The sequence below is a fragment of the Triplophysa dalaica genome, chromosome 12, assembly GCF_015846415.1.
Source record: "Triplophysa dalaica isolate WHDGS20190420 chromosome 12, ASM1584641v1, whole genome shotgun sequence".
Taxonomy (NCBI): domain Eukaryota; kingdom Metazoa; phylum Chordata; class Actinopteri; order Cypriniformes; family Nemacheilidae; genus Triplophysa; species Triplophysa dalaica.
In genome coordinates, this window is record NC_079553.1 from 13,460,263 (window position 1) to 13,481,599 (window position 21,337).

General features: G+C 38.1%; 1 protein-coding gene across 1 annotated transcript; it reads right to left on the reverse strand.

Moving 5' to 3' along the window:
- Nucleotides 1-1,037: 1,037 nt before the first annotated feature.
- Nucleotides 1,038-13,160, reverse strand: colec10 (collectin sub-family member 10 (C-type lectin)). Its single transcript, XM_056763294.1, has 6 exons — nucleotides 13,023-13,160; nucleotides 12,202-12,273; nucleotides 9,757-9,828; nucleotides 8,292-8,345; nucleotides 7,982-8,077; nucleotides 1,038-7,573 (listed from the first exon to the last, which is right to left on the reverse strand). Exons 1-6 carry the CDS (start codon nucleotides 13,135-13,137, stop codon nucleotides 7,170-7,172), a joined length of 813 nt encoding a protein of 270 aa, XP_056619272.1. The 5' UTR covers nucleotides 13,138-13,160; the 3' UTR covers nucleotides 1,038-7,169.
- Between the last annotated feature and the right edge of the window lie 8,177 nt (nucleotides 13,161-21,337).

Here is a 21,337-nt window from a genome sequence, read left to right on the forward strand (position 1 = left end):
CAGTGCACTTTCAACGTTGTGGTTAATTATTATAGGGGTTTAGGGTTCAACGGACTTGTGTAAATATTATGTTAAGGAATGAATTGCAAGGAGATAAAGAAGTAGGTAAAGGTGAAATCACGACTGTGATTTTACTACATATTGTTACACATAAATTCTAATTTCAGTCCAACAACTTGTTCATCTGTAAATGGACTTTGTGTTTGACCTGATAACAGAGACTAAAAGAAATCAATAAGGCTGAGGGAGAGAAGTAAAAAGACTTACAACCCACCACAGGGCTTTTTGCCTGGCTTTGTGAATGAGACCACTATAGTAACACTTAGCTAGTGCAACAGTGAGAAAGATATTTCATTGGACAATGCCTTTCACTGAAAGAAGGCTTTTAGATCGGAATGAATGTCCCATTTATGTTTGTCTACACCTGGTAAATGTTTAGCAGCTTGAAGAAAATAGTCAAACCTTATTCACTGGCCTCAAATCATCCTGCCGTCCATACATAGCATTGAGAGGATATGATATGTAAGATCTCTAATCTTCTTTTGCTGCTTATTATCTATGATGAGGTGTTTCGCCGTTAATGAATCAGAGCTTCTGAGCTAATCTTTAAAGAGAACAATTCATGCTGTATCACGTCCTCGTACTGACTCATATATTGGGCAGAAACCAGTACATCCATATTTTGTGATTTTTATTTATTTCATAAATCTGTGAAATCTATGAAGGGCTATGGTTGCCCTTCATGTTTATCTGTGGGTTTAGCAAAATTAAGCCAATGTTAAGTATTAAAAATGCCTTGTCAACTTTGACAATGCATGTGTGAATATGTTTGATTGACTGTCTCTCTCCAATAAAACTTTACAGTAGAACATGCAGCTGTAGACTATTGCTATATCTTTATTTCCTAAATAATAAAAAAGCGTCATCAACAATTTTCAAAAACAAAAGAAGAGATAAAAGCAATATTTAGAAATATAACAATACAAAGGAATATAAATTATTACAAAAATGGAAAATATAACATTTCAAAAAACATATGGAGTTCTTATAAATGTGCAATCTTTATTAAGCATATATCCTAAAAAGAAAGGATTTTGTTTTCAGGTAATCCTAAAAATGGCCTATATGTGGTATCAGGATGTGAGCAACACTATTTAACCTCTTAAACTCATGTATCATCAAATCCATCAAAAAAAATGTATCAAAAATAAGTTGTGGAGACTTCCGGTATGGCGCTGAAGCAGATGGCTGCTTGAAAGAGTTCCCCCTATTCGGTCGACTTAAATCCCTTCGGAAAATATATCTGGAAAATTAAAATTAGACTGAGATTGACAATGGAAGGGGAGAAACAAAAAAAGAGTAAAAATAAGTCAGGTTCGAAACGCGAAAAAGGAGAGAAAAACGAAAACACCGAGAGTGAAGACGGAGGCGAAAAAACCAGCATGGAGGTGAAAGCTAGCGAATTAGCAGCTAATTCCGATTTAAAAGCCTTCCGAGACGAGATTAGAGCATTCAGAGTTGATTTAAAGTCCGATATGGATGAATTTCGTCAAGCACTACGGGAAGATATGCGGAGAGAATTGAATGAGTTCAGAGAAGAGATTTATCAGAAAGTTAAGGACTTTTCGGGGGATCTGCAAGCTACCACAGCCAGGCTAACTGAACTAGAACAACGCACAGCCGACGCGGAGGAGTGGAACGGAGCTTCGAGCGAAGCTCTCGTAGGTATAATGGATAAAACCAGTGAGATGCAAGCTAAGCTAATCGACTTGGAGGCCCGCTCGAGGCGGAACAATCTCCGCATATACGGGATCCCGGAGGGCTCGGAGGGCAGTGACCCACTGGAGTTTGTGAAACGCATCATAAACGCGGAGCTGGGACTACCGCTAACGGATACACTCGGTATACAACGCTGCCATCGAGCGCTTGCTCCAAAGCCTCCTCGCGACGCACCACCCAGATCGCTGGTTCTCTGCTTCTTAGAGCACAGAGTAAAGGAACAGGTGCTGTCCACAGCATGGAGAAAAAAGGAGGTGCGAGTTGAGGACAAGAGGATTTATTTCGACCATGACTACCCCTCTGAGATCTTAAAGAAAAGGAAGACATACGCGGGGATACTGAGGGTACTCAAGTCCAAGGGGATTCGTTTCCAAACGCCGTACCCGGCTAAATTAAGAGTATTCTTCGAGAACGGTGCCCAAAGCTACGAGAGTGCAGCCGAGGCGGCCAAGGACTTGAGTATAAGAGGACTTCCGATGGAAAATGTTAGCGTACTGGACTCGTCAGCCAAAGAACAACTGAACACAACAACTCGGAAGGCGGTAGGACCAGAGCGAAACCGCACCAAAGTAGACCAGGATTGGATAAGGAAAAAACTAAAGAGCTTCCAATGGAGTCAGTCCAGATCCTAGTGACTGAGAAGGATAATCAGAATGCTTGTGTCCCCTGACGAGATGGAGGGGTAAGTTAGTAAAGACTTTTAAAGGGAAAATACGCTATAAAATTGACTGATAACACCCACACAGACTTTGGGATTTGATATAACTGGGGAAATTGGACACTTACTAGGGGGACTGAAGTTAAAATGAGTCAAAGCGTATAACTAAGGGGAAAAATATTTATACTCCACTCCGGGACAAAGCTTGGATTACCGGGTTACTCTCAATAGTTAATGTTTGGTGTTTGAAATAAACCTATCACTATTTTTCGAACCTGTTTAAGTTAAAAGTCGAAACTGATTGAACTGGGACAGTTGGGAAACAACAACAGTGCTCTATACACCTGAGAGTGCTTTTGACGGCACTGTAGAGAGGCCCTCGACGGACGCGAGGATTTCCTCTCCATTGGATGGTTGCAGGTCAAACCATGGACTTGGAAGTCAACTGTCTTTTGTTAGGTTTTTTATTTTCGTTGCTAAGAATGTATGTAAATTGTTCATTATGTTAAGCAGGTTGTCATGGGAAAGGGCTCAAATAATCACGCGGTACGAAACTAAGGCATGCATAAACAGGAATATACAGTAGTAACGCTTAATGTCAATGGTTTGCACAGTCCAATTAAGAGAAGCAAGATCATCGCTAAAATGAAAAGGGAAAGAATACAAATAATTTATTGGCAAGAGACTCATTTGCCCTCATCAGAACATGAGAAACTGAAGAAAATGGGTTTTCAAAATACATATTATTCATCTCACAAATCCGGGCGTAGAAGAGGAGTGGCCATTTTGATTTCTAATAGTGTAAATTTTGAATTTATATCTGAAACTAAAGATAAAGAAGGCAGGTACATTCTAGTAAGAGGCAGATTAGACGGCGAGGAAGTCACATTGCTCAATGTATACGCCCCACCTGGAAGCAATAAGGGGTTTTTCAAGAAAATATTTTATTTAATAGCAACAGAATCACATGGAACACTTATATGTGGTGGAGACTTAAATGTCCAGCTCCAGCCAAGGCTAGATACAACGAACCCCTCTAAATCAAAGAGCCCATATGCTAAAATGATTCATAAGTTACTAAAAGAAATGGATTTATGTGATGTATGGAGAGACCAACACCCAACGGATAGGCAATTTTCCTTTTACTCAGCCGCACACAATATGCATTCAAGAATTGATTATATATTTATGGAAAACTCAGACAGACACAAAATAAAGAATTGCTACATGGGGATTAGAGATGTGTCTGACCATGCAGGGGTATATCTTATTATACGTCTCGGAAATCGAAAGAAAGACACGATCTGGAAACTCAATACAAGTATATTAAACGACAAAACGATTCAGAAACAGATACAGAGCGAATTTGAGTTGTATTTTCAAGAAAACGATAACGGTGAAGTGACGCCAAGCACTCTGTGGGATGCTGCTAAGGCAGTACTCCGGGGTAGAATTATTGCCATCTCGTCCGCACGTAAAAAAGAAAAACAGAAAAGGCTTTTAAACATACAAGAAGAAATGAGAAATCTGGAGACAGAATATGCTAAACACAAAAACTTACAAACATTGGCCGAACTAAACAAACTGAAACAAGAGCTGAATGGGATATACGATGACGAAATAGAAAGACAACTCAAATTTGCTAAACAAAAATACTATGAGACGGGATCTAAAGCAACTAAATTATTAGCGTGGCGGATACGGAAACAGCGGATAAAAAATACAGTAAATAGAATTAAGAATCCGAGGACACAGAAAACAGGCAGTGAATTAAACGATATTCAGGAATCCTTTGAGTTATTCTACAAAAACCTATACACTCAACCAACTAGGCCAGATACCCCAATCCAAAAAAACTTCCTAGAATCATTAGATTTACCCTCAATAGGAGAAAAACAAAATGATGCACTAACGGCGGAAATTACGGAGGAACAATTAAATAAGGCAATATCAAAGTTGAAAGCCAACAAAGCACCGGGCGCAGACGGATTTCCGTCTGAATTCTACAAAACGTTCCGTGCACAAATAACACCCAATTTACTACATTGCTTTAATTACATATTAAGAGGAGGGGTAGCCCCACAGTCCTGGAAAGAAGCAATTATTTCAGTTATCCCAAAGGAAGGGAAAGATAGGGAGGAATGTGGTTCATATAGACCAATATCCGTCCTAAATGTGGACTACAAATTATTTGCCTCTATTTTATCTAATAGACTGGAGGGTATTATTCCAGAGATGATAGATCTGGACCAAACCGGATTTATATTGGAGAGACAGACACAGGATAATCTAAGGAGAACGGTGCAAATATTGAGTCATATCACAAAAGAAAATATAAGTACGGTGTTATTGAGTCTAGACGCTGAGAAAGCTTTCGACTCCGTGGGATGGGTCTATTTGTATCAGGTACTAACTAGATTCGGCTTTAACAGCAAATTTATTAATTGTGTTAAAACATTATATTCCTCACCAACAGCCAGAATAAAAATTAACGGACACCTATCTAAAACAATCACCCTAGAAAGGGGAACACGTCAGGGATGCCCACTAAGCCCCTCTCTGTTCGCATTATTTATTGAACCATTGGCACAAGCAATAAGAGAGGACTCTGAGATAAAAGGAATTATAATTAAAGGAGACGAACACAAGATATGTATGTACGCAGACGATGTTCTGCTATTCCTGACGAGCCCTAATTCTAGCCTTCCGAAACTGATGTCTCTCTTAAAAACATACAATATATACTCAGGATACAAGATAAATATACATAAGACACAAGCACTAGTTTATAACTTTAAGCCTAATTTAAACATGAGGCAACAATGTAAATTCAAGTGGAATTCTTCTTCGTTAAAATATCTAGGAATAACTTTAACAAAAGACATATCAAAACTCTATGAACACAACTATGGACCTATCTGCAAAGAGATTAAATCTGACATAACTAACTGGAATTTGCTTCCACTAGATATGAGCAATCGCATAGAAATAATTAAAATGAATGTGTTGCCACGGTTACTCTACCTTTTCCAATCCTTGCCGTTGGACATACCACAAAGACAATTTAACGAATGGGATGCGATGATCTCAAGGTTTATCTGGAATGGCCGAAGGCCAAGAATTAGATTTAAGACACTGCAACTGGCAAAGGAGAAAGGAGGGCTGGCCCTACCATGCATACAAGATTATTTTTTTGCTGCACAACTAAAACCCCTGATATGCTGGTGTATGCCACGCTATGAGTCTAGGTGGAAAACGCTGGAAATCTCTCAGATGGCCACTCCTCAGCAATCACTGCTTGGGAATAGAAACCTAGCGGAAAGGAACTACGGAAACATGAGTGTGTGGACTGTGTTTTCAGTCAAGCTATGGTTTAGGGTCTTGAGGAAATTAAAAATAGAAAGTCAGGCAGGGCCACTGAAGTGGATAGCATATGACCCAGATTTCGAACCCTCGAAATTGGATGCAAGGTTTAAATACTGGGCACAGAGGGGAATTACTTCGTATTGCTCGATCACCTCGAAGGGAAAGTTACTGAGCTACCAAACACTGTCGGAGACATATAGTCTGGAACAGCAAGATTTTTATAGATACTTACAAGTTAGGGATTACTTTAATAAGAAACTTAAGAGTACAGTAGAGGAAGATAATATAATCACAGCATTTACTAACGCATATATAAATGGGGAAAATAAAAAGTTGATATCGAAATTATATGGATATATACAAACTAGCAAAAAGCATACCTCAAATTATGTAAAACAGAAGTGGGAGAAAGAATCTGATACACAAATAACGGAGGAAGAATGGACAAAAATTTGTGCTATACAAGCAAGTACAACAAATTCTAGAATGTGGAGAGAGTTTGGATGGAAGAATATAATAAGATTTTTTATAACTCCCAGGGTAACAGCAAAACGAACTGGAGAACAGGGTATGTGCTGGAGACAATGTGGAACGCAAATGGCGAACCATTTCCATATCTTCTGGGAGTGTCCAAGAATACAAACTTACTGGCGGGAAGTAGCAGCAGAAATTGGAAAAATATTAGGAGAGGAGCTGGCTTTCTCATTTGTTACGCTGTACCTAGGAAAAACACATGAAAGCTTACTGGATAGTGATAAATATCTGTTAAAGATACTCTTGGCAAGTGGCCGGAAAGCCATAACCCGAAAATGGTTCCAGAGAGACCCTCCAACAAAGGATCAGTGGAGAGCAATTGTGGACGACATATATAATATGGAGAGGCTTACATTTATGGTGAGATACAAAATGGACAAATGCATTGAACATTGGGTGAAATGGACTATGTATACAAGCCTTTGAAGAACAAAGTGATAATATACTGTTAAATATACAAGGAAAAAAGTACTATTTTGACTCTGTATTGCCCATGATGACCTGTTGTTTGTTGTTTCTTGTTCTCAAAATGTATAAAAATAAAAAATATAAATTAGAAAAAAAAAAAATAAGTTGTGGAGCACAAAACCAGGCATGTATGAGATTTTTTGAAAGCAAAACCTCCGCTTTCCTACTTGTTCCATCAACATTGCATTTATGTTTACATAAACTTAATATAATTAAGTAAGGTCTGAATGTATCTCCCCATGCACCCCAAATGTATTGTCAAAAGACCTGATCTGATAAAATAGGTAATTCTCTTCACATTTTCCCTTACAATATGAAAATCACTCCGCACATCATCTTATGTAAAAAAACAATTATTAAACAGTCACATGACAATTGTTGGAGTCTTTCTAGTTTTGGCGAATTCACATATGTAGAATTGTGTGGCTCCACACTCCACCTGGCTCCAGGCTCCAGTGTTACTCATCTGCACACAGCTGCCTTCATCTCTGTGTGGCCCCTGCAGGCCCCAAGATGTGTTGTTGAGGAGGGGATCACCGTCAACGTACATGTAACCCACCTCCGCCTCCCCTACCTGTAGCCCTATAAACACATGGGTAAGATCAGCTTCACTGATATATTTGGCCAGTAAGGTGTTGGATTCTGTGGTCCTGGGCATAGCGAGAGACCCCCCACGCAACTTGCAATTCAGACGGGCCTCTCCGTACTTCCTCTGCTCCTTCACCAGAAGGTAAAACTTGTCCTCTGTCTCTCTGATACCTAGAATTACTATAATGACAAAACACAGCACCAGTAAGTGTCTGTAAACATTTTTCAGTGTTTCCAATAGAAATAAAGTGTGTGAAATGCATTTTGAAAAGAAACCGGTGTGTCATCTGGAAGATATTTTGTACTGTAGTAATGAATGGGTTTTTGTTAACTAATGGCATTTTGACATGAGAGCATGAGAACACATACTGTAGATGACTGTCAATGAATCAGAAAACAAAATATCAAGCCAACTGGTAGAACATTTCCTGAAAATTTTCCTTTAGATTATTTCTGAACCATTCATGCGGACTGAAGGTCTTGTGCATTGTTTCTTACAAGTATGTTGCTCAATGCCATGAAACAAAACGGTCATCATCCTAACTATCATCACAACAACGACGTCACAGACAGAGACACAGATCTCACCATTCTTTAATAGCTTGACAGCGCTTTTTAGCTTGCTTATATTAACATCCATCTGTCCGACAACCTTTCTGTATCTCCCACAGTCACAGGTGGTTCCTGTCACAAATATTGCGCAATTTTAATGCTGTTTTAGACAAATAAAATAAGAGATTGTAATCAAGGTGATCAAAAATGAGAACTATGAGCCAGGCAAAGTTTACGTTTTAAAGGATTAAAATGAAGATAGTTGTTCAGAGTTGCGTCAGATACACGAAAAAGCTTTTTTGTTTATTGTTACAACAGCAATGATGTAGGCCATGGATATATTTACCAGGGTTTCCTTTCATTCCTGCAGGTCCATGTGTTCCTTGTTGTCCCTTGTCACCTGTTCACATTCACATTAAACATACATGTAGGTTAATTTTCCACGTTGTTTTGAAGCATAATGCCCTATTTAATAATGCTAACATGTGGTTTAAAACAAAAAGTTAACCCTAAAAATGTTGGAAATTCTCTCATTATTTAGTCATCCGCAACCTCAGACTTTCTTTCTTCAACTGAACACTGCAAAAAATGACATCCTTACTAAGAGTCTTTGTCTTGTTTTGTAGTAAAAATATTCTTAAATCAATATACAATTACTTGACCAAAAAAGTGCTCTAAGATATTTTGGTCTTGCTTTATTTATTATAAGAATCAAGTAAGTTTATGGTAAAAACAAGCAAATAAATCTGTCCATGGGGTGTGAAAAATATACTTGAATTTGATATTTGAGAAAAAGGTCAAACGGAATTCAAGTTTATTTTTCTCACCACATGGACAGATTTATTTTCTTGTTTTAGCCAAAAACGTACTTAATTCTAAAATTATGTTTCATAAAACAAGACTAAATGTCTTTTTCATGTTGTCACTTTTCTTGTCATGTAAGTGTATATTTATGTTAGAAGGTTTAGATATTTTCACAAAAAACAAGACACAAATGCTTAGTAAGAATGTCATTATTTGCAGTGAACAATAACAGCGTTATCTGTCTCTTTATCTCCATGTATAGCTCCAACTTGTTGAAGCTTAAAATAGTCATAATCTGGAAAGACATAGGAGTAAGTAAATTTTGCAACAGCAACATTTTTGGGATTCTGTATAATTCAGAAAAACTGAAAATAAACAGTAGATGGCAGCAGTGTACACATTATAAGAGCCTTCACATGAAGGGCAGATGATGTCAGGTGATGTGCATGTGATGTCAGAGAACCGACCACTTTAAAACAGTGATGAGTGTTTGGTCATAAATTCTTTTGGAAGCAAATCTCCTCTGCTTGTTTTTGTAGGATTTATGGTACAAATGGTTTACAGACAAAAGTGCGGAGTCATTTCTAAAACAGATTAGGGTTTTAAATATTTATACAGATGATACAGATCTGTCCTCAAGAATCTAAGAAAGAGTTTGTTATTTTAAAGAGAAAGTGGCTTTCTACCCTGGTGAAGAAAGTCCACATGACACTCAAAGTTTTAAAACATTTCAGTCACTTTTCAAGTCTAATGTGTTAACTGAGGGATTTATGACTCATCTGAGACGGTTTAAGATTTTTTTTCTTTCTACTCTAAGTAATCATTGCCATTTAACAAGGTTTTTGTTTAGCATTAAAAGCGTGTTTCTGTCTGTATGAAGCTGCAGTAAACATCTTTGGTTGAAAAGAAAAATGATTTTCAAAGACATAGTAGAATTGAGACATCAGAAACATAAACAAATACAAACTCATGAACACATGAACTCTCTCTGATTAAAGTTTATTTACCTCTGTCTCCAACAGGCCCCATTTTTCCCATTTGGCCCACGTCTCCTTTCTCTCCACGTTCACCGGTCAGACCTACAGTATGGAGAGCAAAAACAAGGTTATCGGTCTCTTGACCGTGCTACAGTTCAAGAAAAATATCTCACAACGCTTTCCAAAGGAAGCAAGCCTACTATCAAAGCAAAATAAGTCTTGACACGTGTCTGCTCTTTAAACCTCTATTGCTCTTTACACCTCAAAACCTCGATTCGTGTGTGGCGAAATTATTTTGTGTCAGTAGTCTTCAATATAAATCTGATTAAAGTACATTTTCCAGCTCGTTAAAACGTCCGAGACAGCTGTTTTCGAGACCGCCCCGGACCAAATTCCTTAAGCAAATATCCATCTGGAAACGGGTAATAGGCATTTCTGGGCCTCGCCAAGGAATAACAGGACTTCATTTCGTTTAGTTCTGTACCATCGTTCAAAATCATCTCCCTTTGATTGAGTGGATATTTCATTTCCATACATCTCATTCCCAAGTTCTCAAATGTTCATGTTTTTCACAGAAGTAAGCATTTCTAGTGCTGTTCGCCATCAAATGCGATTGCTCCATTTGTTCGGATATTTCAATTACAAGGCAAACCTCTCTGAAAAACCTCAGACGGCATTTGTGAAATGATTTGTGGAGTAGTCGGGAAATATGAATGTCTCAAAAATGATGTGGAAAAGAGAAAACATCTGAATGGTTAAAAAATTGACATCCTGGAATACCTCACTTTTAAACTTGATTCTGTTTCTATTTTGGTGTATGTTTTTATTTTGGCTTTGAGGGCGTGATGTTGATTAAGTTATGGGATGATCATTTCCTGTACTTGCTTAAAAGGGATTAACGCGAAGTCTGCCATGTTGTTGCCAGTTAAACCCACTAGTTCTGGGACGAAAGTTCAACTGCCCTTTGAGAGTGTGCCATATTGTGAACTAAAAAGGATCATTCGCTCTAGACTCACCCTCAAATTGTTCTAAACCGGCATACATTTCTTTGTTCTGCTGAACACACAGGGCGATATCTGGAAGATTGATTAGATTAGATTAGATTCAACTTTATTGTCATTACACATATACAGGTACAGTGTAACGAAATGTAGTAGACGTTACACTACTACACTACTAGTCAATTGACCCCCTATTGACTCCCATAGTATTTATTTTCCCTACCATGGCAGTAAATGGTGGGTGTGATCTGACATTCTTCCAAATTTCTTCCTGTGTATTCAGCAAAACACAGAAATGTATACAGGTTTGGGACAATTTAAGGGTGAGTAAATGATAACAGAATTATCCTTTTTGGTTGAAGTATCCCATTCCCTTTAACATGTAATGTCATCTAAAATGAAATGCACAAATAACAAGTTACTCAGTACGCATCATCATTTCCTTTTTGTATTGTACCTGTAACACTAACAAGGCAGAATTTCATACAGTAATATCATATATATATAGGCGCCTGGCTGAAAATAAAGGTCTTGCAGTGAGCTGTCATTTTAAATCTTGATGACGCTGTGGTCATGAGCGAAAAAACAGGCTAAGATCCTTTCCGGGCATTTCTCTTCCTTTCAGCATTTTTTCTATAGATGAGAGGGCACGTCTCCTGTGATCGTCCTCCAGTCTAGCTTGTACTGGTACGATAAACAGTTAGACTGGAAGGAGCCCTTGTGAGCCAGAGCACTGCAGACTACACTTCCATCTTTGAACACACGGCGACACTGCGGCCCCTGGCCACAATTAACACGTCTGCCAGTCTCTGACGCGACTTCCCTCAAGGGGAGATGTGGTCTGGCAGGAACCGACCGTCTTCCAGCTGCGCTCTAATGCCCTGTGAGGGCAGACACACATCAAACATCGGACTTCAGGTCAAACTCGGTCTGCGCACTGTACCAGCACACCTTCAAAGCGCAACAGAAGAAGCTTCTGTGTAGCTTTTAGGAAGTTCATAATCCCAGACATTCCTGCAGCTCAATCAGCACATTGAAAACCTCTTATAAAGTCAATTGAGCATGTTAGCCGCTTTAATACATTTGAAAAGACATTTCAATTAAAAGGTTATTTTCATCCTCCACTAAAGGTATTGTTGACAGATATCTACAAAACGTCCAAAATGTGTGGCTGGTTTATTCAAGAGTTCAAATTAAGGTGCTTTTAAGAAAGTGAACTTTGGACGGCACATAAGCAGCATAACTGTTTTACTTCACGGCACTTGTCAAAAACACATTCTTTGCTCTCAATAAAAAACTGAAAAACTGAAAAATACAACAACAAAGCCAGCTTGTCATAAAATGAATTAAAACTGTTGATTTGAGGTCACTGCGAATTTTTTGGCGACTGGTAGTAAACAGGCGCACTTAAACTAACTTCCCTTTTAATATTTCACTGATTCGTTAAACAACAAACCAACAATGTCTCAGAGACCTCGGAGGCCAGGTGGGCCGGTTTTCCCCATTCTTCCCTCCTCGCCTTCTGCTCCCACCTCACCTGCATCTCCTGTTGGATGAAGCGGGAGAGTGTTACAGACAGAACTGTTTGGGATGGGTCTTACCCAAACAAACTTCTCTGTTACATTGCAGCTGTTTAAATACAGACAGTTATTCAATCTCTAGTGCGTCGAGTTTATTGCCAGCAGGAGAGACATTTCCTCTTAACTATTTTTTATATGCAGTCTGAAAAAATAGAGATATATACTGTACGCACACACACAACTCATTTTCAGAAATAGACTAAATAGTAGTTTCTGCCGATATGCAAATTCACCACATCCCCATTCTGCGCTGATAATGATGTTTTACGTAATGGAACATTAGCTGACCACAAAAGGATTACAGTTACTGTTTCGCACAATTTCGTTTTCTGAGCCTATAAATGACAGAGCAGAAGGGAATTTTAACACGCGCACGTTGGTGGGTTTTACCAGCATGGTTCTCTGTAATAAGAGCAGCTACTGTAGCATTTAAAGATGTAGCAGTTTAATGATAAATTCCCAGTTTGACGACAAGGAACTTTATTGTGGATCTTAAGATTGAATTGTTCCCTTCCAGATTTATTGCAAGGCTCTTTCTAATAGTTTATCACAGACTTTTTAAAAAAGTACAAAGGAAATCTTACAAAGGACACGTTTTGTCACAGATAACCATCATTTATAAAATAAAACATATTTTTTCTATGCAAATTATTACATTTGTATAATCGTACCTAATTACAGAAACCTTTCTTATCATGCGGTAACACACACGTACCTTTAGCTCCAGGGAGAATACTGTTCGAACACACCTCTGTTGTTGTACAAACCGAGTATACGTTACAAAGAAATACAAATAGAAATAGTTTCCCGCCGAAATTGTCTACATCCATGGCTTGCTGTTGTAACTTCGTACTGTTCTCAGAAGGATAGAATGAGAAGGGAGTTATACATAGCTAATGTCTGCCAGACCTTATCATATCTATGTTTAGCTTTCAAACAACACTGTCCAGAGCGCTGACTATCTCTTTACACTTCATGTCAGGAATTTGGTTTTGTGAACACAATTAAAGAGTGTTTTCCTATTGGGAAGTTTGTTACGGATAGAGATAGCCTACTGTACATTAATGTAAAAACTACTGGTCATAAGACTCTTTTATGGGCTGTTGAAATGTTTAATTGACAGGTAAAATGAAGTTTATGGTTCCTCTGATTTGAAAACTGTAATTAGCAAAGTATTTATTGCTTGGGTGCTTTAAACTTTCACTAATTTTCCACAGATGGTTGGCCCGGCCACCACAGAGCGGTGTCTGTGAACCGCGGAGAACATTCTCCTACATCCTTGCACTAAACAAATATGTTTAAAAGTTTGCCTTTCTGTTTATTTTGAAGAGTTGCCCCCGACTCTCTCATCTAAATTCTTTCAGGGTAGTTGAATCAGTCGCAGCCGCTTGTGCATATGATAATGATGATGCTGTATTTAAAACTGTCTGGTTATTCAGACACACCACAGTTTAATAACAGAATATTGCTTTAAAGCACATTAGTGGTTTGCGAATCATTACATTACTCCGAGTGTTTGATTATTATCAGTGGTGTATTTAGAAAGACGAGAAAGTTCATTCAGGTTACAACATCGTTCCAGTTGATTCTTATTGGTGAAAGATGAGGAGTTCATGCAAACAGTTTGTATCTGTTTACGTTGATAAAATACTGATGATATAAGTACAGTTGATAATAGGGATGTTATTCAAATTCACAGATTGTGGTCCACAGATAAGACTTCACGATAAGTAACAGATTGTTTTTGGCTCTGCGGGGTTGTGACAAAGGTACATTTATGATAGTATTAAAGGCACAAGAACATGTAGGGGGGCCTGAGACCTATAGCTGTAGGCCGATCACATCTGTACAATTAACTTGAATTGTGAAGTGTACCTAGCCATTACAAGTTAGGTTTGCGTGTTTAAGATTGTGGCTTACTGAACTTCCTTACAATATATAATTTGCTGGACAATTTCATTTATCAGATCAGATTTATAGTTTACAACTCATATATCAACGAGCAATGTCTTTCTCCCATCCTGCTGTTTGATGTGTTTATGATGTTAGGAAGCCCGTGGTGGTCATGGTGAATTTACGGCTCAACCTCGAGGTGTGGCAACTTGGATGCGACTGTGGTCTTTCGGGCATTACTGGAGAATCTCTGATATAATTGCATCCGCTCATTTGACCTCATGCGATAAAAAAAATACATGAGTTAGAGACTTAAGATTCCCTGTGAGGAAAAACTTGCAGGGAAATATCTTGGCAGGACAGATTTTCCTCATAAATTGCGATTCCCCCTTCTGATTTGCTCTTCATCAATGGAAACTGTGTTTAGGTCAAAGTTGCTAATCTTGTCATGGTCTGTAATCTATATAAATCACTCAAACATTCATCATTGCACTCATTTGCTGGTGGCCAACTTCGGGTCTGAGCTATTGTTGTAGAGACTAATTGTTTACATGTGGTTTGATGGTAACCCTGTCATAAGCTACATTGTGATTCCCACCACAAAAGAAAAGGGGTTCAGGGGCACGGCAGTTATGTCATGCCATAATTACTTGCAGGACAGACCAAGACTTTACAATGAAAGAGATATTGGCTGAACATTTCTGTAGGTGTTCTGTTATATAGTGGATTTGGACTCTCGATTTATGATTTCCTCATCTGTGAAATTCTCTTGTCCTCCTATTTTGTGATTAAGGCAACTAGTTACTGGAGGTGGTTTGCTTTTTATTGTGGGAAAGTACAGCTGAAACCCACATTTGTTATTTTATTTGAACCCATAAGAATGTAACATCACATAATACACAGTGACCAACCAAAAAAATAAGCAACAAATGGTTATCCTAACATCAGAGCTGAACAAGAAATAAACAAGGAAATGTTATAAACTTTGTCATTCTTTCGTTGTGTCATATGGTTTGACTAAAGTAAACAGTCAAGCTTGACACGCAGAGGGGACAGTGTTTTAATACTTGACTTGATTTATTTTGGATTTAAAAGATAAGCTTTGTCACAAATGTATTTCTGTATGCTAGAGGTTGAAATCTTACAACGTGAATTGAGAGGGAGACAAAGAATTGGAAATCATTGACAGCCTTTATGTCAAATCCACCTTTTGTGAAACATATCTGTCCTTGCCGGATGACTTTTATTAATGCAATTATCTTTTGGTGTGTGAAACTCACTGTATTATCTAATGCTGCATTACAGATGCTCAAGCCAGTCTGCTTCAGAATATAGCCCCTGCTGGTAGATGCCATAACTACACCAATAACCAGGGCTGCGTTTAGCCCCTACAAAATGCTTTTTAAACCGAAACAATGGTGCGATTGACCATCCTGTTGTGATGACGCAAGATATAAACTATGACTGCTGAGAAGGCCATTCTTTGTGTTCTTTTTGAATAATTTTCTGAGCCTGATGAAATCGGTATAAATACGTGTTGAGTAGCCTACTGCAAAATACAACGTGTTGTTGAACATGCCCCTGGCGTAATTCATATTTCACCATTAACAAAATGCAACAGTACTGAATGTTCTTATTTAATAATTTGAAAGGAACATTTAGGTGACAAAAATGTTGTTATATGTTACTGCAGATGTTTCATTGGTTTCTAAAGTATTTTTTTTAAAAGGGTGTGACTTTTTCACAGGCACTGCTCTTTTCCCTCACACATCATCTTTTTGTACCTCCAGAGTGACTGGTCACATGACAATCTATGATTGGCTCAAAATATGCTTTAGAAACAAATGTTTGTGAGGAAAGATGCCAGCACATGTGCTTTTAGGACTGCATAAATACATCAACTAACTGTCATTGAGGTAAAAGGGATGCTAATGAAAAGCTCTCCCTGGGTATGATGTGACTTTTTAACCTAAACACACAGAGCAATGTTTTGATGTTACCACAGAGCCACAGTGTACACCTTTCAGAGGAGTTGACCTCTGAGTGTTTTACGTGTAGCTGTCTTTGCATATTATGCGTATATGAGAAAGTGTGACACACAGCAAATCTGAAATAGATTTTCATTAATATGAAAATGCAAACAAAAGCCACCACATCAATATCTGCTCTTACAGCAAACAAACTTTGACTGTGATGCCCTGATGTTCTGTTTACAATAATATAACGTTTCATTTCTATATTTCAACTGGGAAGTGAGTTCTTTACACAAACATATTAATATTAAATACAACTCCTGTTTTCAGTTCTAAAGTTCCTCTTGACTGCATTATTTGTTGATTGGTTGAATCTGTCAGCAGAAACATAACACTGGCTGTCAAGGGAACTGAGGTTAGGATAACTTATACTAGACCTTGCTGAGAGAAAACGTAAAGGGATAGCAAATATGTCATTATTTATTTACCCTCAAGTCATTCAAACATAGGACTTTCTTGTTTGGTTACTAATGTTATTTTAAAGGTATTCGTTTGTGGATTGTAGAAGAAGATCATAGAGGTTTTAAATGGCACGTGGGTGAATAAATGATGGAATTTTAGTGTGAACTATCGCTTTACTATTGCAGTTTGATATATGTCACTAGAAATCCACATTTGTTTTTGTTTTCTTGTGCAAAAACTGTTGAACAATAGACAATAGACAGCGAAATGAGGCTACAGTACCTAAATCATGCATATTAAAGAGGCAATCCCAGAATGCATTGCGATAATCTCTGTGAAATGTTCATGAAAGAGGATTGATTCAAAGCGAAATGTCAGGTTCAAATATTGATGCAGTAATATTTACATTGAAGAATTTCAAGACAAACGAAATAAATATTTTTCACAAATATTTTTTTGTGCTATTTATGTTATGCAATTATGATTGTGTAGGTAAATGTTAATGAAGTTGTTATGTGTCATTTTGTGTCACTTTGTGTTGAATTTGTGTTAAATAATGTGGACAACACGAGTTGAGTGAGTTAAAGGAGTAGTTCATGTCAAAATAAGCCCCCATTGACTGTCCATAGTAATTTTCTTTTCCTACTATTGAAAGTCAATGGGGGATTATAGTTGTGAACTGCTCCTCTAAAAGTAACACAAAATGTGTTGTTCCAGAAATAACAGAGATTGTGTTGTTTTTTAACCGCTGAAGTGTACTCAACTATATAAGGCCTAAAAATACAGTATTTACCAGAATATCTTCACACCAAAAAGTCACATTACAAACTATAACGGCTCGCGCAATTTCATTATTTGAAATGTAGACACACGGCAGGCGCGGCAAATATGGTACGGAGCCGTACGCGGGTCACTTGACTAGAGAAAGCGACTTGTTTTCCGTGAAATGTGAATTGCCCCTTGTAGTGCCATTTTGAACTGTTGTCCTGAAGTGTCAATGGCCATATTTTTCAACTTTATATCTGCTTCTCATGAAAGTTTAAAAGATTGAAAGTGCGTTAAACATTAAAGCTATTATTTCCCTGCTATATGATATCCCAGGAGAACGGCAGACGATTCAGCTTACAGAAAGATGGTTACAATTCTTACAATATCACTAAGATCATATAGTTTTACTCTATCTGCCAAACCATAGTTGTTATCTCACAAATAATACTGTAAAGTTTGATCCTGTGTGCTTATCAACCTTGGATTATGTTACCAAAGTATTTTTTTTCTTGCTGTATACTGTATCTGGTTGGCTTTTTCCTGTACGTCAGTACAGTAAATGGTTCTGTGGTCAAAGTCGGCCTCAGATGAACCCTCGCAAACTAAAAAGGCTGCCAGTTTCACTTTCTGGAACCTAGTCTGATCACAAATTATGAAATGGGTCTGATTTAAACAATGGAAAGCACTTTGTTCTTTGCTGACGTGAAATGGGGAAATCCATTTATTCAAGAACTGGCATGGAATTCTGTGCTTGAGCTCTGCCATGCAGTATGAAGAAGTGCCAGAGAAGACTCAGCAGCAGAACTGAAAAAAATGGCTCAGGCTCAATATGGGCCATTCTTCAGAATTGGAAACATCTTGAAAAATGAAACAACAAATTGAACAAATTATTTTATGTATGCAAATATAATAATAATATCAAAGGAAAACATTTATAGTAATAGTGCAGTTAATTTTCATTTGTTATTTTGGAAAGTTTTAAAATATTCTTCCTCTCCTAAAAGTTTGTCACTACCGAATCACAATACTTTATAATTTAATAAGAAAAATTAAATTTACATTTTAAGATTTTGTTTACATCTACATTTTAAATATATTTTTGCTATTATTATTTTTTTACATTTAAATCAATAACAGTTGGGATATTTCAAGTGTAATTAATGGGATTTGTCATATTTTAGATCCAACCTTTCTTTCAAATCAGTTTGATCAATTTTATGCCTTTTACAATTATATTTACACATTGAACCAAAGACTATCATAACAAGTTGTGTTAATAAAAATAACTAACTTTGTTGCAGATTGTAACGCTGTCACATATGATGTACGAATCCACAAGAAACAGGTAAGTGCAAAAGGTTTAATAACAAAAAGTGTAAAATCCACCTTTCATGAATACGATTCCCTCTTATATAACAAAAGCTTGGGTTAATTTTTTTAATGGGTTTAATTCATGCCTCCTTTAATAACAAAAGGTGCAAAAATCCACAAAAAGTAATCCAAAAAGGGTAACAATCCAAGGGAACAAACAGGGTAATCCAACAAACAGAAACATCCAGGGAACACACATGGTAAATCCACATGAGTAACACATTAATTTAAGTAACATTACATTAACATTGGACAAAGAACACTGAAACAGGCAGGGTATAAATGATGTCTGGATAACCAGGATGGTGGGGTGCAGGTGTGAAAGTTAATGAAGGACAGGTGAAAGTCATAAGTCTTTGATGACACACATGTGCAGGCAAAAACAACGAGGGACAGGTGAGTGAGCGTGGCAAAAGAACATCCTTGGGGAAAAAACGGGGAAAACAGGACTAAGGACCAATAGGAATGTCACAGTACTCCCCCAACAGGTAGGCGCAACTTTGCGCCGACGAACAACCGGGAAGGGTGGTTGGAAGTCCTGGAGACTCGTGTAGGACTCAGGGAAGAAGTCAGGGAGTCTCCAAGACACCGACACCGGGAATCCACCGCGGTTCCGGTAGCAAGGATTGCAGATGTCCGTTATCTCCATGCCGGCCACCCCGTCCAGGGGCTCTGGGCAGTCTTCCAGCCGGGGCTCTGGGCAGGTTTCGGGACCGGATTCTGGGGAATCTTAGGACTAGGAACTGGGGAAACTTGGGGATTGGTCCATACCGCCCAGACGCATTCGGGACCGGACCGAAGAATTACTGGGCAGGGGGCTCTGGTGTCTGGGCAGCGGGCTTTGCGAACACTGGATTACCGTTGGTTCCTGAACGGGTGGAGGACCTCGGGGTGATCGTGAGGTGAGTAAGGTCGGTCAACGCATGCGCGGACAGGATCAAACGATGATCGATCTCATCCGGGATGGCCTCACTCACACCGAGGCGAGATCCCATTATCCACCAGATGAGATCCATAAACTCTCCAACGGGTTTGTCCCTGAATGCGGGAGCAAGACACAGATGGGAGTCATCATCCAACCCCATTAAAAACACACATTTAGTGACCGTTCATCACAACTCACCTCAGGGCTATACTTAAGTAACATTACATTAATATTGGACAAAGAACACTGAAACAGGAAGGGCATAAATAAGGCTGGGCAGTGGACTCTGGCGGCTGGGCAGCGGGCTTTGCGAAGCCTGGAATACCACAGTAAAATGTCTGGATAACCAGGATGATGGGGTGCATGTGTATAAAGTCAACTGCTCACATACTATATTACTACTTAAACATACTTAAATACTTATTATAAGCATGACTGTACAGAGTTTTGTTTATTTCCCCAAATAAAGGATTAAGTGTTTCATGTGTTCACAGCCGAAACCATTTTTGAATACTTTTGAGACTAGCTCAAAGATGTTAATCAGGAATAATCAGTTCTGAACAGATGTACACATATAAAAAAAATATTTTTTATGGAATTACTCCCAAAAAAATTGCTTAGTTTCAGAAAAAAAAGATGTTTTGTTGCGACGTTCCTTAAAGTTACAGATTTTCAGACTTTTGAACACATTTACTTAAAAATAATAAGGCCGATCTACTCACCATGTAGTCAAATTCAAGTCAAAGTCGGCTATATTGTCAATTCTGCCACTTGTACACTACATACATATGGAGGATTGAAATTGCGTCTCCTCCCTGATGGCAGCAGCCTGAAGAAGCTGTGTGTCGGGTGGGTGGGATCACCTGCAATGCAGAGGGCTTTGCAGGTGAGATGGGTTCCAAATATTTCCTGGAGGGGGGGAGAGACACCAATGATCTTTTCAGCTGCTCTCACTATGCGTTGGTGGGTCTTGCGGCTTATTAGACAGAGGGACACAGTAATAATTATTGATAAGAAATGTAGGGATGTGGCTAAAATCATTCTCAGCCAATGTACTAAAACATTGGCTAAAACTGTTTTGGTTATGACATGAAAATCCGGGACACCTTTTTTACATAAAGTTTAAACATTTAAATATAAAATAATAAAAAATGCATCAGTTGAAATGTAGGTTTGGGGCACCGATCTCCCAATTGAGATTACCCAGTACATGATAATTTTATATATATTAAGCTTAGGCCTACTGGTATTATAAATATTATTGTGAGTTTCAATAGATGATAGAAAGATCTTAGTGAACAACTAAGATTTTAATTCATGCTTTTGAAATGTATTCTTTTTGGGGGGAAAGCAGTTTGCACGAATTCTGTAGAATGGCCCATAAACTATGTTGTTAGAGATTCAAAGGTTTGCACTGCAGAAACCAAAAACAGTAAGTATATTTCTTCCATGTCTATCACATCATCAACTCTAATGACTCATAATCGCATTAGAGGCTGCCAATAGAACCCCATCAATCTTAAAATCAAGTAAAATAAAGTGATGTTTCAGGAGAAACATCTGAGACGCAGGAGACTGTCAAAAGTCTTCAATTGCATCTCAATCCTGTCTAGTGCCACCTTTATACTACATGGTACA

Coding starts and splice junctions, on each gene's coding strand:
- colec10 (XM_056763294.1), bottom strand. CDS start 13,137: ATGGATGTAGACAATTTCGGCGGGAAACTATTTCTATTTGTATTTCTT. Junction 8,346..9,756: donor GGGGCCTGTTGGAGACAGAG/GTAAATAAACTT, acceptor GAATGTGAACAG/GTGACAAGGGACAACAAGGA. Junction 8,078..8,291: donor AGGAATGAAAGGAAACCCTG/GTAAATATATCC, acceptor TATTTGTGACAG/GAACCACCTGTGACTGTGGG.